At 41.4% G+C, this 18,252-nt stretch overlaps 1 protein-coding gene across 1 annotated transcript in view; it reads right to left on the bottom strand.

Annotated features, from left to right (window-relative positions):
• Positions 1-4,305: 4,305 nt before the first annotated feature.
• Positions 4,306-18,252, bottom strand: part of LOC145400215 (xanthine dehydrogenase-like) — a 38,261-nt gene continuing 24,314 nt past the window's right edge. The window contains exons 21-30 of the mRNA XM_080272730.1: positions 18,078-18,245; positions 14,180-14,301; positions 12,733-12,897; positions 12,053-12,181; positions 11,483-11,619; positions 8,929-9,016; positions 7,882-8,043; positions 6,582-6,678; positions 5,904-6,011; positions 4,306-4,376 (exon numbers count right to left, since the gene is read on the bottom strand). Of these exons, the coding sequence (XP_080128856.1) occupies positions 4,306-4,376; positions 5,904-6,011; positions 6,582-6,678; positions 7,882-8,043; positions 8,929-9,016; positions 11,483-11,619; positions 12,053-12,181; positions 12,733-12,897; positions 14,180-14,301; positions 18,078-18,245 (1,247 nt within the window). The remainder of the gene's footprint in view (positions 4,377-5,903; positions 6,012-6,581; positions 6,679-7,881; positions 8,044-8,928; positions 9,017-11,482; positions 11,620-12,052; positions 12,182-12,732; positions 12,898-14,179; positions 14,302-18,077; positions 18,246-18,252) is intronic.

Here is an 18,252-nt window from a genome sequence, read left to right as displayed (position 1 = left end):
GATTAGGTAGGGTAGGATAGGGTAGGGAGGGGAGTCGGTAGGGATAGATTGGTTTTGGTTTAAAGTTAGTTCGAGTATGGTAGTTCATTTTTCGAACTGAAGAAGTGTTAGATATAAATCTCACTGAGCCTTTTCATAAGACAATTCTACCCAAAGCTGAATAAAATAGTCTGAAAGTAGCACTAATAAATAAAAATGTTTACATATAAAAACATCTGACCTCATCCGTGACTAGAACCGTGGCGCATAGGACACACCACTCTGTTTACAGCCTTTTTTTTACCCACTCTTAACTGGCCTCAGACGATTTCCTGCAGCTTAAGAAAACCCTCTCAGATGATGGGACGACATATTAACCCCTTCAAACCAATGGGGACAGGTGTTATGGAACCTAATTAACCTTCCCGTGACACCCGTATTCATTATTTTAACCACCTGGGGATATAATTCATGACGACGAGAAATCTACCTGAAGCTCAGTAAATTCGTCTGTGTGTGTGTGTGTGTGTGTGTGTGTGTGTGTGTGTGTGTGTGTGTGTGTGTGTGTGTGTGTGTGTGTGTGTGTCTGTCTGTCTGTCTGTCTGTGTGTGTGTGTCTGTGTGTGTGTCTGTCTGTGTGTGTGTCTGTCTGTGTGTGTGTCTGTCTGTGTGTGTGTCTGTCTGTGTGTGTGTCTGTCTGTGTGTGTGTCTGTCTGTGTGTGTGTCTGTCTGTGTGTGTGTCTGTCTGTGTGTGTGTCTGTCTGTGTGTGTGTCTGTCTGTGTGTGTGTCTGTCTGTGTGTGTGTCTGTCTGTGTGTGTGTCTGTCTGTGTCTGTGTCTGTGTGTGTGTGTGTGTGTGTGTGTGTGTGTGTGTGTGTGTGTGTGTGTGTGTGTGTGTGTGTGTGTGTGTGTGTGTGTGTGTCTGTGTGTGTGTCAGCCGAAGCTGGAAAGAGGATTTCGATGAAACTTGGCAGGATCGTTAGAACTGGATTACAGATGGGCCCGCGTCAGTTTCATGTCGATAGAAATTTTGTAAAGGAGTGTTTTGACCTCTTACTTTATCTGCTGGTTTTACATTACCCGGAATGTGTTGGGGATTTTCTGAGCAGTTTCCTGCATCTCCAGAGAAGCATGTGTTGAGCGACCCAACAATACCGCAAACCTCTTGTAGTAGACTACCAGTAGTCTTTACAATGGTAACGCAGTTACGCCAAAAACAAGAAAACCGAGTCTATAGCAAAATGTAACTTGATCCGACGTAGCCAGTTACGATGTGATGATGATGGTGTACCAGATTTGGCTACAAGTCGCGAATGGCCCTACTGCTATCCTTGTCCCCGTGCTGCCTACTTCGACATGTTGCCTACTGTAATAAAGTTTTTGTACATGCACCTGTATTATTTCACTTTTCTCTACGGTGACCTTCTCTTCTCTCTACATGAGTATTATTATTAGCCTTAGAAATCATCCCCCTCCCCCCACAGGAATAATCAAAAATTTACGGCACAGTATCAACTTGTGCTGTGATATTTTTTTAATGGAAGAAAGAGGGAACCAAACGCCAGGAGCCCGCAAGATTGTCCCCTCAAGGAAAAAAAAAAAAACAGCCAAATTCAAGATCAGTTCATTACGATATGACTGGACACTGCGCTGCAAAGATTGAAAATCAGAGGCAGTAGGAAATACAGGCAGAGGGAGACAGTTTCAGAGTTGACCTGTTGCATACATGAAAGACTGGGAGTAACGGTTAACTCTTGCATTAGTGAGTTGGACAGAAAACGGATGAGACTTTGTTGCTAAACTGGTGCTACGTGCCCGCCGTAGTGGTGAAGGGATGCATGCTGACAGTTCAGAGGAGCAGTGACCATTGATGTAGTGCTAGAAAAGAGATAATGATGCAACAGCGCGGCGAAGAGAGGGAGGTTGAAGGGAGCCAGCAAGATGAGAGTTAATGAGACGAAATGCCTTTGACTCCACCTTGTTGAGAAGGATATGGCAAAATACTGTGCGCCACCACCTGAAGATGATACACATTAACAGCTCAAAGACAATACTCAGGACTGATGCACTGATGAGAGAGAGAGAGAGAGAGAGAGAGAGAGGATCTTGAAAGGGTAAAAGGAAACAGACTTGTTTCGATTAATATAATAACTGAATAACAGAAATATTACACTTGGTACAATCTTGGAACATGTATTTCTTCTATAGGTTGTATTCTCTTAAAGTTTGGGAATTCTGCACATCTCCCTTACCCAATTATTCTGCTTATTTCACAGTGACAATTTCTTCTGTCAACTTTGTCTTATTGATCCATAACATTACAATATATAGTATTACATACTATTAACATGTCATTCGAAAAAATATAAGGAGAAACTCTCAAAATTCTCCGATTACATGCATTCTGAACCTTATATCTTTTTTGCCAATCCGATTTAAGATACAGGACTGACTTTTTTTTTTTTTTTTTTTTTTTAATTCAATTCATGACTAAGCTTTCCCAAGTTCTAAGTAGATGGACTGAATAATAAAAAAGGCTGTCTGGCTAAATTTACTTGACATTTGCAATTAAAAAAAAAAAAAAACTTCCATTAATGAAGCATGTATTCCTAAAGTTATATGTTAAGATCTGTACATTACTTCTATTAACCAGCTTGTGCCCAAACTTAAAGTAGATGTAGATACTGCTTCCAATAGACAGCTTATAAGCCTTGCATTACTCAAAAGAATGCAAAACCAGTTCAACATATTTGGCATATTTTCAGTATTTCTATTGAACCGCTTGTATGACAAACTAAGTTTTTATTTTCTACTGAATATCTCGTGAGATTAAAATTACGACTCCCTAAAAAACTTGTGACCAAGCTTGTTTTAAATAACATATACTGTATATTACTTCCAATATGCAAAATGTTAATGCTTGTATATTACATCTTTAAGCTGTATGTCGTGACTTTTTTTTTTTTTTATACCTTTAGTTTAAAATTTAACACAAAAACAAACTATGTGTAAACAGAAATCTTAGTGGGCAGGTTCACTAAGCTACACATAGCTAATGAATTTTAACCACGTGACTTTGTATTCCAAAATTTAAATCCTTTATGTTCATTCGTTAACAGCTTTTATGACAAAAAACACTAAACATTTTTAGAAGTACTTTTACCCTAATTATCTATTTACTTGATTATCCATGTCTTTGATTTTCCATATGCCTGATTACCTCTGTATATCATGATCTATACCTGATTACTATATTACTCATATACATAGTGATCTATATATCTGATTATTATATATGTGATTGTTTATACAGTTGACCATCTATATAGCTGACTATTTAATGAATAGTCAGATACCTATATACGTGATTGTTTATATGCCTTATTACTGAGAGTCCCAGTAATCCATGTACAGTATTTCATTACCCAGTACAGTAGTATGGTTATTCAATTACCTGAGTGACCTGATACCTGGTTATCCATGTGATTAGACAATTATGCAATTATCCATAAGATTGACTAAACAGATACCTACTCACCCATATAATTACATGATTATACAAATATTGTACCTGGATTATTTATATATCTCCTTATTAACCATATACTTGTCTATACAGGTGCCTAATGTAAATCATATTTAGCTAACCGATTAACAGTATACCTGATTATCCACAGACTGACATTGCCTAAGCCCCATCATGCATATCTTCAGTTAATGATCTGAGTTTCTGAGTTTTCATTAATTTAAGGCCGTATTTCAAAATCACTTGCATTACACCCTAACATCTAAGAATGTGTGTCAGGCCCATAAATGATTGGCAGACGAGGCATCCACTAGGGATCACTTACCCTGTATTCCAGCAAGTCACACTTTGCCATAGCTAATTCCAGTATAATGAACTGGATATGCCCAAAATATCATTGATACATCGACCTCAAGTTCTGACCACGGGCAAGTAATACAAGTCTTGATATACAGTACAAATATCCTGGTGCTCTTCCAGTATCAGTTTACAATAATCACTTGTTCCTATGTAACTATGACAACGGTATCTGTGCCCAGCCTCCATTAACCATTACTTATAAACAATCACTATAATAACTGTATGCACTACAGGTGTTTCACATTACTAACGAAATTATACGAAGGAAATAGTGAATCCACTGTATGATACAGGCTGAATAGTCTATTCATGTGTTTTTTCTATATATATTAATTTGTTATACAGCTATAGGTTCAATACCATGCCTTAATAAAGACAAATGTTGAAAGGCAGTGATTAAGCATGCAAACTACTGTCAACATGAGGTAGTCCATAGGGAGGCCTAACTGAGGGTAAGTCTAGAAGTATCCACCAGGCAGAGACGCTGAAGATAGTCCGTGGTGAGGGGCGCGTCTGGGGAAGAGTCACATGTTAGGCCAGGTTTAATCCCGGATGTGGAAAGGATTAGGCAAGGATTAAGAGTTAGGGAAGGGTTAGTCGTGGATTAGATAAGGATTAGTCCAGTATTAGATAAGGATTAGGGTTGGCTTAAGGTTAAATTAGGGAATGAGTGACCTTATATTATTCAAGGGCGATGGAGAGTAGGCACAGTCAGCGATTAGCGAAGGATGATGATGATAGACTGGGGACGGAATATGGGTAGATGATGGAAGGACTGGGGTAAAATTAAATGAAAATGGCTGGGCTAGGGAAGCACTGGGTTTGATTAGGGAGGGATTATGGTTGATTTGAGAAGGATTATGATTTGATTTGAGAAGTGTAATAGATTAACAATTAATTTTATTTGGATTGGGGAAAGCCAACGGTTAAATCAGAAAATGATTAGGGATAGATAGTAAAGGATTAGATTTATATTATTTAAGAATTAGGGACGGCTGTTGTTTACAGATTCAACGATCAGGGAAGGAATACGGTTGAAATACTTGGTAATGTGGACCGTATTATAATTACATTAGGAAAGGATTGTGCCTCGTATTAGGGAAGGACTGGGGTTGAATTGGGAAAGGATTGTCAAAGCAATGTAGTTAGATGACAAACAGTTAGTCCTTCAAAACCAAATTTTTCATTTTCATCAGCCCATTACTAGATTATTTGTCAAGGAACAAGTGTCGAGACTTAATCCAACATGTGTGCTCACACACAAACCGTAAATGACAAAAAGATGAAATATTCCGAGCATACATACAGTCATTATAATTTTTATTGCGCATATAGCCTACTGTACCAACGGACGATGGTGAAAAGTGTGCAAATGTCGCGGACGACCCTGGAATTAAAATCATGACTCTCTGGCCTTTCAGTCAAATATGCTATCTCTTACAGACTGGGAGAGGTGGTCAGTTTTATCAGCAAGTAGATATTACCAGGGACAGAAGCCGGTCTATGACGGCTTAAATTATCTGAATTACGGTAGATCAGTCTCAGATCCAACATTCCAAAGGGATAAGTATTGATTATCAGAATCTTAAATAGTCTTCTAGCAGATGAACAGCAAAACTCTACTTAAATTCAGGTACATGATTTTACTGCTGAATAAACATGGATGAAAGTGGGAAAGAAAATGCCCATCAGACTGACCAACCAGGGAGCGGAACTCTGGTTACCTCAGGATTAATGCCCATCGACAGCACGAGCCATGAAAGCAGACATTAAGTTTTCGCTTGACCCCAGTCTTTCCGAAGAATACGACCCGCAGTAATCAGTACCTGACATTCTAGTCCCTAATTGTGCTGCTGGGTGAATAGAAACAAGGAAAAAAAAAAAAAAAAAACGCTGACGCCTATCGTCTGTATGAAAGGCGTTAAGGCAGACAATAACTGCTAAGCTCCAAACTTTTCCGTACATTATGGAAACATTACATGTGCAGAATACCTCCTAAATATCCTAAGTACTGAACAAAAAGTGATTGTGTGCTCTTACTCATCTGGAACCATCCAGTGGTGCCAGCATCCTGCCTAGCACTGGCCACCGCCTGACGAAGGGCCATGGCCACGGAGAACGACAGGCACACGGGAGGCTCGCCAGTCACTGGGAAGGGAGAGGGGATAATTAGTTAAGCACTGGATATAATTAGATAAGAAGTGAAGGACTTAAGAAGAAAGTAAGGACTACATGGACTGAATGAGAAGTAGCTAAGGATTAGTCAAAGATCAGAAAATTACTTAAATATTAATGAAGGATTGTGAATTAGTGAGATTAGAGGAGAATTAGTTTTAAAAAAAGTGAAGAATTGGAAGGATGATATTGTAGGAAAACTGGCCCAGTGAAGTGTGACCCAGTGAGGTGTGACTCAGTGAGGTGTGACCCAGTGAGGTGTGACTCAATGAAGTGTGAAATAGTGGTGTGACCAGATTAAGTAATCCAGTGAAGTGTGGCCCAGTAAAGTTCGATCCAATAGTGTAACCTAACTGAGTATTACCTAATTACTGTGACCAGGTGCAACCCGGTGGTTTAACAAGAAGTGTAGCTAAATAAAATGCACCTTATCCCTTTCAGTACATGGTCTATGTTAAACTGGGTTAAATGGACTGAAGGAGGAGCAATGAAAAAAAAAATTATAGTAAGTGTTTCTAAAGTGTGGATAGGTGATTTGCTTACCTTTGGAGGACTGGATACCGATGGGGTTGGGGGCGTTCTGCAAGATCGTCACCCTAAGGTCTGCAGGGATGTCCATGGCGAAGGGCGGCTTGTAGTTCTGGAATTTAGCATATCATTAGTGTTAAATCTCGAGTGAAAATCATAATCATCATCATCACATCGCCCTATGCATTTCTCCCTCCTGAGTATCCCCCGACTAAATATGGCCATGGCATAAAAAAAAAGGGGGGGGGGCGTCGGGAGAAATTGTTGAACTTAAGGGAAAATTATTTACGAATAATGAAACTGGTTTTGCAAGGCTGTTGTCCAGTTGGAATGAAAGGGTTGGGTGGGATGTGAAGATTCTTAAAAGAGACAAGTGTGATGGAACAGACAGGAAATATATGAACACAATAAAACACGGGGGTAAAAAAAAAAAGTGAGAAATAAGAGGCAGAGTGGGGCAATGGCGGCAAAATATCGAAGGAATATAATCTGACTGCCTGTCACATAAGGGTTGGCCACCAGTACATCCCCTCCATGTCATTTTTTTTTTTTTTTTTTTAGTACAATGTGAGGTTCACTGAGGATACCATGGCAGCTTCTAATAATGTTCATGTTTCATATGTTTGTTAAGCATTACTACCAAATGTGATTGTGGTCGCAGAAAAATTCTATCTACGCCATAATCCCGTACGGGGTGGCCATTTGACTCTGAGTTATTTGTTTTACATGGAGGGGCACTAACCCTCCACCAACCCACTTGACATGTAGGGAGCACGTATGGTTTGGTTATATGGTTACCACCCAGAGTTGTAAATGGTTTCTTGGCTTACAGGAAACCATTTGGCTTGTCACTCAACGTAAAGCCACCTGTAACGGAAAGAAATGCAATAAGCAGTAACAGGAAAGATGGGAGAAATAGGAAGAGAGGAGGGCAGGCACAGAAAAAGAATGATAAAGGCTAAGGAAGAAGTAGGTAGCACTACATCAAGTGAGTGGATGATGGTCGCCACCACCTACCACTAAAAAAAAATTAATAAGTTTTATTGACTAGCGTTGTAGATAGAAGGCAGCGACTGAGGAAGGGGTGTATAGATTACAGATAATTCCTTTTTACTCCTTTAAGGTGTAAGCTCCCTAACCTATGCTTTTGTGGTTCTTTACAATTGAAGTTAATCTTTCTTTGTTGCCACTGCATGACCGAAATGCCTCCAGTAACCTCTAAGGGACTGAACCTGTGCAAGGTCGTCACTCAGACCGGGTCGTTCTAACCAGCAGACCACCAGGCCTACGAAGTATTTTGTTTTAATCATCTCACCCAGGTGCTGTTGGTCAGTTTCTCTCCAGTGGTGGGATCATACACGATGCGCTCTGATGTGAGGAGACCTTGACCCATGATGAACCCGCCCTCGATCTGTCCAATGTCCACCAGCGGGCTCAGGCTGTTGCCAGCGTCCTCCAAGATGTCTGCTCGAGTCACCTGTATAAAAACATGAGGTACACATCAGACCATGTTCACTGCAAGGTGGCCAGACATCTGGCTATTGAGCTCCCTGTTCTCTGTCCTGCGTAACCACTGGACTGACGCTAATTATTATTATTATTATTATTATTTTGAGGGAAAGGGGGTTCATTAGAAAATATTCAATCTATCACTCCAGATGAGCTTTTGCTTTACTGGTTTAAGCACATGTGAAAAGAAATGCGCATTTCATTGAACTGATAAATGAAAACAAAGCCACACACAGTGAAAGGGCGGAAGAATCATAATACAGTATGAATCCACGTATTGCGACTACACATTTAGATCTTACTCTGTGTAGCATGTTTAGAATCAGCTCCATACAAGTATAATCAGAGCAAGAATTATCCTGAAGTTTCAGTGATCATTTATTCCTTGGATAATTTCTCAACTGAAGGAATAACTGAATATCTTCATTTAACAATAGATATAATTTCTATTCAATAAACAGAATCACATCACTCAGTGAACAGAAATGAAGCTAATCCCAACAGTCCCATATTAGTGAGTGACTGACTATGAGAATGTACGAATTAGGTGGTCGTGAGCAGTAGAGGGAAGCTAAAACTGGATGGTTGATAGGAGTTTGAGTTTGTAAGGTAGGGTGGTGGTGTGTCGTGCAAAGAGGGATCGTTGTTAAGTAGAGCAGAAATGCCAAGAATTCCTATTGTAAATGCCACCTCTCGCAGGATGCAGCGTCAAGTAACATACCTGTATAGGCTACGGTTTTCATACTGGGTACTGTGAATCACTGACACCTTGTGTCCTCCCTTGTGGGGATACGGAAATGGCCATCCTAGTTCACAGTGAGGTTTGAATCAGAACACATTCATACACACTTACCACGAACTGTCCAGTAAGCACATCTAGTTCAACCTCCGTACAAGAAACTCCGAAGATTGCATAGCCCTTCACCTCGTCTGGACCGTTTCTGAGGGAGAGTAAAGAGACGCGACATTTTCTATTAAATGGAGGGATTTTCGTGAGAAGACATTAATACCTATGGTGCTATACTGGGATAATTAAATGGGACATTCACATATTACCAGGTCCCGACCATGCCAGTGACTACGACACGCAGTCCTCAAACTCATAATCCATGTCCCTATTTCAATTCTGTGCAAACAGACTGTTTCTGGCGAGGAATGCCTTCACGCGGTGACACCAATATAACCGGGCAGGTACGCTGCTCTATTATAAAAACGTCCTTGGGGCCTTGCATTCTACCGGATTCACCATCAGTTGAGCCTTGATCCAGAAGCAATAACGAACAGGCTGGAGTAAAGAGACTAGCTAAAGGCCTCATGGCCGACCTAAGTATCGAACCCGGGTCCTATCGGATGGCTAAAGAAGGCTAGAGTTGCAATGTGAGGGTGATATGAAGTGGGCTGAGAAAGAAGTGGTAGAATAAAATGAAAGGGCTGTGATGTACGGGAGAGGAAGAACAAGAAACAGGTAGGAATATAAAGTCGAGAACCATACGAGGGAGGCGGGCTTTAAGTGGTGGGAAGTAGTGATGTGAAGACAGACGGACTTTAAATTATTCTTCACATGTGCATGAATAAACTGTGCTTGAAGGAAGGTTGATTAGAGCGACGAGTGTGCGATGAGGAGTTGTAACAGAAAGGCTCAGAAACGTTTATTTCACGGCCACCCTAAACTGATTTGACAAACTTGATTTTTGGCAAGAGATGAACATAGATAAATATAATTAAAACTGGGCTCTGGTAATATGTCCTTCCAAATGCTAGCATATGTTTGCTTCCTGTCGGTTCGTACATCTGACAAGACCAGAAAAGATGTCTGAAGTGCGGGTTGGTAGTGCCGGTATATCCTTCAAAATACTAACATATATTGTAGTTTTTCTTTTCTTATATTTCGGCCTAAAATTGGATGTTTCCCTCTTGAATGCTGAGTTTTAGTAACATTAATACTAGAACATTACGCCTTTCACATATAAGTGCTATGAAAAGGATGTGAGGCCGTAGTATTGTCTTTTTCTGCCACAGAGCTTCATAAGTTGCAAATGGAAGAAACTCTGGGTCAAATTAAGGTGAAAAAATTATAGTTGGGTCATACTGATGACAGAGAAAATGTAATAATAATAAGTGCTACATTTCCACTCTCAAGCACTGATTAAAAAAAAAAATAAAAAAAAACATCTTCCTGCTACGTACCTGGCCAACATATGGAAAGGTGTAAAGTTCCTTTCACTCACCCTCCGAGGAGAATGTCGGACATTGCAGTGGACGTCATACAAACTGCTAGTACCCTCCATCCTAATTTTATTTTATTTTTTTATTTTTTATTTTTCAAAAGCTTAAGAAACAGTGTGCACAGGGCGGCACGTCCGCCCTGTTCACACGGCCTGTCTTCCCCCTTCACACCAAAGCCTAACCCCACCGACCGGGCTAATGTATGGCCCGGCCTCCACTATAGGTGGAGGAAATCTTAAAACGAACGAACGAACGAACGAAATATGGGCAAGCGTGGCGTCGGTCAGGTGTTAGGGGAGTATTCTAACACCACAAGACCAATACTGACTAAGGGTGGCAAATAAGGTTTCGTGTCTCATCATTTGCGGCTTATTTTGTCTAAGGCATCACAAGTGTCTCCCTTGTGTTATTTACGTTTTAATATCGGCATAATTTACATCAGTAGCTCACACGAGGATATCAAGGTGGAACATGCCAAACAAATCGATGACAGTTGGCGCGAAATTTCCAAAGCCACTTACGAGTAGAATACAATCTCTGGCAGGGAACAGTATACGGATTTCAGTTTTATTAACGGTTTCAGTTAGATGATTTTAATTCCTTCCTTCCATCTCACGCAGTTAACTCAGCTTAAGGTAGGCATACTGAACAGAAAGTAAGATGGGTTATATATAAAAAAATAAAATAAACTGAATAAGATCATCTGGTCGCAACAAGAATAACCAGAAAAAGTATGTCACCCAGATTCAGAGGGGTTAAATACAGTCCTCACTGCTTTTCCACATGTCAAAAACATCCTCTTAATATTAGCATACATGTCTTGAGCAGAGAACAAAGTACAGTATGTGATAGTACTGATGGTTACGAAGTAGAGCCCTTGGAGTGACATGTAAGGGTGTATGGTACCATTTACTGATGTCTCTATTTACTCCTCTGACTCTCTAAAACGAGCGCTAACTCTCCTAGCAATGAACTCTCCAACACAGCGATCTCTCCAACTGACTGTAAACCTAACCCAGTCTTAAACTAGGTCTTTAAGTCACAAATTATAAAACAAATTATAATTCTCTCCCTCTCTCCCTCCGTCTGAGTCTCTGAGTTTCTCAGTCTCTCAGTCTCCCTCTCAATCTCCCTCCCTCCCTCTCCCTCTCTCTCTCTCTCTCTCTCTCTCTCTCTCTTACATGAAGCGTTGAGAGATGTCCACGCCGTTGTTGAAGGCTAGGAGGACTGACTCTTGCCATGTTGCCTCTTTCACTCCCTTCTCTTTTTTCACAGCATCGATACGTGCCTTGATAAGCTTGCATGCCTCGCCAACGTTCTAGAAGAGTTACATTAATAAGTAAGAAGCATGACAGATTGAATTTCTAGTTAGAGGGGCAGTAGAATCCGATACTGAGGTAAAAAAAAAAAATAAGGGGAAAACAATCTGATGTAGAGGTTTGAGGAGTGTGACTGCCTAATCTGAAAATTGGAGAACTAGAATATGTGAGGTTATAATGGTGGTGAGCTTGATTTCGAGGTTAGAAAGGTGAACGAACTTGATTCAGAGTTGGAAAGATGGGGAATAGTTTGATGTGGAAAAGAAGCAAAAATTAATTTTGAGTTTGTGTCTGTGCTTATGTACATATGCGTGTGCATGTGTGCATTGCGCATCTGCGCACGTGTATGTGAGATAGCTTAAGTCTATCAGCATCATCCTACATCTAATCTATGAAAAGGGCACCTATATTCAGTGTTCAACAAAGACTCACGTATCCTGCTATGTCGGAGCCAACGGAGCCGCCAGTGACTTTGGAGTTGGCATTGGCGTGTGTGTCATTGGGAACTATGGTGATAGTGGTCAGAGGGATGCCCAGTTCTTTAGCTGCTATCTGGGCCACCTGAAAAATACGGTAAGAGGTTAGATTAAGTTACATTAGTTTAGGTTTGAATACTATTTCAGTTGTCCTGTCATTCCCTGTCCTCACTATCCTATTTCATAACTTCATCTCTGTTTTCTCTGTCCTCCTTTACCCCTGCCACTAGCGTATTCTATCTTATTCTACACTACCCTATCCTGCCCTATCCAGTCTTTCCTTACCTTTCTCTGCCCATTCCTACCATGATCTGCCTTACCCTCGCTGCCTTGCCCTACCGTATCCTATCCTATCCAGTTGTGTTTTACCCTACCCTGCCGTATCCTACCGGGTTGTGCCCTGCTTTGCCTTACTGTGTCTTTTATCCTGCTTTATCCAGCCTTTCCCTGCCGCGGCGTACCGTACCCTGCCCTGTCTTTAACTAACATTATGCTCAGGACCTCTTCAAACTACATTCTATCATGCGAGATAGTTACGTTGCAGTTGTCTTGCTCCTCCTAGCCCTACCCTTCCCTGCCCTACTGTTGACCATGTTCTAACCATCCTTGCCCTTCCTTTTCCTGACCATGACAGACCTTGGTGTTGATTCCCTGGCCGCTCTCCATGCCACCGTGTGAGATAGTGACAGAACCATCCGCTGCGTTGACGGACACGAGGGAGGCAAAGGGATAGACAGGTGACACAGCGTACGGATACAGCTGCGGCATCACGGACAGTCCTTTTTTCTTCCACAGGTTGTTCTGACCAAGAGAAAGAGAGAGAACATCAGAGTAATCATTAAAATGTAATTGCAACCTCTTTTCTCGTAGATAGGCAGACGTATAGATACCTGAGAGAGAGAGAGAGAGAGAGAGAGAGAGAGAGAGAGAGAGAGAGAGAGAGAGAGAGAGAGAGAGAGAGAGAGAGAGAGAAAGAAAAAAAAATATATAAAGCAGTAAATCAGCCTCCTTCCTTAAGGGGGTAGGTGAGGAGAGTATTAATTATTGGCCTTTATGAGTCTAATGAGCAGGGTGACCAGATTATTTTCTAAAGCGGCAACATGCTATATAGTGGATTAAATTATCCTAGATTGGCGTAAATTATACTAAATCTTTCGTTGTTCTTAATACATTCGGCTTCTATTATTTTTAAAGACTAATGTGGTATTACTAGGTTGTTAATTGTAACAGCCCATATCATTATCAGACCGTAACCTGTACACGTCCACCCGCCACACCCAGTGATTTCCTTTTCTAAGTTCGGTAATAAACCGCAAGCTAAATGTATGGCAAAGTACGGATTGTTTCACACTTTCCTTTCATGATGTTCATATTAAACAAGTATCTGTCCTTTATTAAACCTATTAATTACTGTCTCTAGAAAATTCCAGGGTTATGAGTGAAAAATAATTCCTCCAGAAAATTCAGTTAGCCGTTAGGTAAAAAGTTAGCCTATGCTGCAATATAAGTACTGAAATCTCTAGATTTTGCAACTTAGCTGATTTGGCTACCCTGATCAAGAGTTGCAGTATACATCCATCCATCCATCCATCATCTAATCCTGTGTCGCCCCACAGAGGAGCGTAGGCACCCGGGGCTAGGCAAGTTTGTCCTGACATTTACTGTATATTGAAAAATGTGGGAGTGTAATGCTAACCTTAGTATTTACTTTGGTATCTAATATAAAATACGCCAAAATAGTTCCAAATTTCATCAAATTATGCTAAAATTATGCCAGATTTGACAATATGCTAAATTTTATGCTAGAGCAATGATTTCTGGAAATATGCTAAACATAGCATTACTATGCTAAAATCTTGTCATGCCGCTAGTGAGGGATGGTTGGAGGTTGGTACTCATACAGTGCCCATCAGCGAAGAGATACTGGCTATCGTCACCTAATATGCTTGAAATGAGTTGCCAGGATTTGAGGTGCATGTTGTTGCTGCTGCTGGTACTGCTAATCTAATATGCATAACGCAATTAAAATAAAAACACTGAGCGCAACTGTCATTCAGCTAACTAGATATTTTTGTTCACTGACCTGGTTGAAGGTGGCAATCTCTGCTTTGCGTGTTTCCACATCGGCAGTTACCAGGATTTGGTCAATCATGTTGTTGATCAGGTTGCGGGGGATGTGGAGCTCGGTTGGGATGTTTTCCGGCCCTGGAAGTGAGGAGTTGTATCAGAGACAGAGACAGAACCATATTGCTCCACAGGTCAACTTGGATGAGGAAGACACTCTGAGATTATTAAATCTGATGTGTGTGGTTGCTGGTATGGGGATGATGAGAATGTAGTTTCGGGAGGGGATTATCATGGACGTGGGTGCAGCTGCACAAGAACATTAAGGGGTGCACAAGGGATACACATATGGCACGAGGAATGCGGAAGGTGAAAGTATAGACCTTGGAGATGCAATGAGCATGGTTCTGCATAGCAGTTTTTCGGAAGAAAGAAAACATAACATACGAATCTGGGGGTAATAGTGGCCAGATCGCCTATTTCTTGGCCAGGAGGGCGAATAGGAAGCTAGTAAAGGATAGGAAGGTTATACAGGGCAAAGAGTGTGTGCAGCAACACAAATTACTGATATGTTACATGGTACAAAAGATTCGGGAAGTACAGAAATGGACTTATATACCCAGGAAGAAAATAAGGAAGTTGAAAAAACAAGCAGCATGGGATGCCTACTACTGTACAGCGAGATTAGTCGAATGGTGGCTGAACAGGAAGCCGTAGACAGAAGCTTATATGAACAATACAGAGTTCTCAAGAAGCCCTTGAGAGTTATTGATTCGGTGTGTGGATCCACAAGGGATCCACCAAGATAAAATAACGTGGCGGTGGGATAGGGGTGTAAATGCCGCAGCTAAGGAGAAAAAGGACACTTGGAAATGAAACATGCGTGGCATTAGAGAGGAATACGTGGCTACTAGGTGTTGAGTCAGAGAGGAGAAATACAGGACAAAGTATGAGTCTCAGAATTTTACTGGACTACCTAATTACTTCTGAAAGGAGTAATGTGGTATTTAAGGTGGTTAAACAGATAGACAACAGGGATTTAGATGTGCAATGTGTGAAAAATGATGAAGAAAGGGTATGTATGAAGAATGAAGAGAGGGTATGTATGAAGAACGATGAAGAAAGGCTATATATGAAGAATGATGGAGAAGGGTATGTTTGAAAAATGATGAAGAAAGAGTATGTATGAAGAATGATGAAGAAAGGGTATGTATGAAGAATGATGAAGAAAGGGTATGTATGAAGAATGATGAAGAAAGGGTATGTATGAAGAATGATGAAGAAAGGGTATGTATGAAGAATGGAGAAAGGGTAGTGGTGGATTGTTAGAATATTTGGGATGCTTGCGAAAGAGTATTACAAATTGCTGAATGAAGGGTTTGACTGGAGCAGGAAAGATTTGGAGACGGGATCCAATGCTTGCCCCTTGACCATTGATTGTTACTGATACCACGATCAGGGCCATAGGCAGAATGCAGCTGGGGAAGTTGTCAGCTGTGTGGCAAAGGTCTCCAAAGGTAAGAATAGGTTTAGTTAACGATTGGATAAATTCTATAATGAGTGCATTGTTCCAGATGCCTGGTAAAAGAGCGCGATTATATGTGTGTCTAAGGGGAGGAGTGATGCCCTGGATAAAGGAAATTATAGAGGTATAAAGCTTTCAGACCAGATAATTAAATTAATGGTGAGAATCCTGAAAGGTATGACAAGGGAAAAGGAAAATATTAATGAGGTTCAGTTTGGGTTTATGCAAGGCAGAGGAACCACTGATGCACTACTAATTGTTTGATATTGTCATAAGAATATATAGGGAAGAAATGAGAGCTGTAGATTGTTTGCTGATTTGGATCCTTTGACAGCCCGGAGAGGTGATGAAGTGGGTAATAAGAAAGCCTGGAACTGATAGTGGCTGGTTAGCATGGATTCGACAATGTATGATCGTGTTCACATCTAAGCATGAATGAATGAATGGAGATTTCAATGGGTTTTTCATGAACGGTGGGGTGTATCAGAGGTCAGTTTTAAGTCTCTTATTGCTTATCAGGGTGCTTGAAACTCTCAGATGACTTCAAAACTGAACTTCCATGGAAGGTGCTGTGCGCTGATGACGATGTTGATCGCGAAGTGGAGATAGAATTGGATATAAGTGTCCGAGAGTATATGCGGATAAAACATAAATGATGATATCTAGGCCAGTATAGTGAGTGTGGCCATACTGTTAGGCACAAGGTTGTGGGAAGAAATTCCATTTTGTGCAATGTATGTGATAAGTTGATGAATAAAAGATGTAGTGAAATTAAAGGTAGGATGCAAAATAGTGTTGGTTTTGTGTGTGCACTGTTTAGTGTATAGTAGGCAGACGCACAGAGAGAAGAAATGATTGATCTTGCTGGAGAGTCTCTTGAGTGTATGGAGGAACTCTGTTATTTGGGGAACATTATTATGTGCGGGAAGCTGTGGCAAGGGTAAGGAGTGGTTGGAAAAAGTTCAACGAGTTGTTGTCCCCTCTGACACTGAGAGGGCTCTCCCTTCGTGTTAAGGAGTCCTTGTATGTTGGATGTCTTAAGAGTGTATTGCTTTAGGGAAGTGACACATGGGCACTAAAGGAGGAGGATGTTTATAGGCTTAAATGTGCAGAGAGAATAATGATTGGATGGATGTGTAATCCATCCTTGAATGACAGGACATGCAAGTTTAGCACTGAGAATAAGGAGCTGAGAGGAAGGATGGGATAAAAATGTATTAGTACATGATGAGAAGGGGTATACTGAAATTGTTTGGGCATGTGAAGAGGATTTAGGATAACAAACGGGTGTGGACGGTGAAAGGTGTGAACGTTGAGGGTAGAGTTGAGAGACGAAGCCTGAAAAAGACCTGGGAAAAGGTAATAGCGAGTGACTTAAGTGATAAAGGACTGAACAGAGAGGCTGCTAGAGATCAAGCAACGTTAAGAGCAGGAATTATGTGGCAATGGCCAACGTAAGCAAACATGTTGGACTCTTTATAACGGAAACGAAAGGAACATCGCTAATTCAACCACGCCAACTCAATTTAACCTAGCCTAAACTAACCATCTGACCCAGCCCATCCAAACCTAACATAACTAGACTCTCTCAAACCAAACCAATTCTAGTACAGGTCACTGAGACCCGCTCCTACCCAGCTAAACCTCCCCAAGAAAAGTTAACTCGCTCAACTAATCCCATCCTGAGCCAGCCAACTGAAATCCCCCATGCCAGCCTAACGCAACTCACTCAAACCCAGTCACACCAAATTAAATCTACCTTAAACCACTCAGACCTAACAGTGTCCAACCCAACCCAACCCAACCCAACCCAACCTATCACGACGCAACTCAACCCAGCTTGGCCTAGTCAAACTCACTCAGGTAAGTTCTGTCAAATGTAACAACCAAAGTGAACCAAACTCACGTCAACCCACCACCCAAACTCTGGCCAGCCTAACCCACTCTACGATCAGTTCATTCTAATCAAATCCCCTTAGACCAAGCAGCTAAGCGCAATTCGCTTAAACTACTTGCCAAAATTAACGCCTCTCCCCCCAGCCCACCCAACTCAGGGCAAACCTCAGTCCAACCCAGTCTAGCCTAACCTAACCAAACCCTCCCAGCTCAAGTCACGCCTTACTCATTTCATGTGCCTTACCTAACCCAACTCAAGCTAACCAAACCCAATCTAAATGAACCAAACCTAACCAAACCCATTCACTCGAGCCAAGTCTCAGTCAGTCCACGCACACTACCAAACCAAACCAAACCTAACCTAACTTAAACCTAACTTAAGCCTAACCATGCCCATTCTAACCAAGCCCACCTAGCTCAAGCCAAACCTCACTCAGTCTAAAAACCCAACCTAACCAAACCCATCCAAGCCATCGCAACTCTAGCCATGCCTTACCCTGTCTCCCCGCCAGCTGGTGCCTGAGGCGGACCATCTGCTTTCCTAGCCTCACGTTGGCGCCGTCTTGGATGAGGTTCTTCTGACGGAACTCCAGAGGGTCCATGCCCAGCTCGGTGGCTACGTGATCCATCAGGTTCTCCATGAAGAATATTCCCTCTACAACACCTGTAAA

This window comes from Coenobita brevimanus, chromosome 51 (assembly GCF_032717465.1).
Source record: "Coenobita brevimanus isolate Jiangsu-jjx chromosome 51, ASM3271746v2, whole genome shotgun sequence".
NCBI lineage: Eukaryota > Metazoa > Arthropoda > Malacostraca > Decapoda > Coenobitidae > Coenobita > Coenobita brevimanus.
This window is presented reverse-complemented; position numbering and strand designations above follow the sequence as displayed.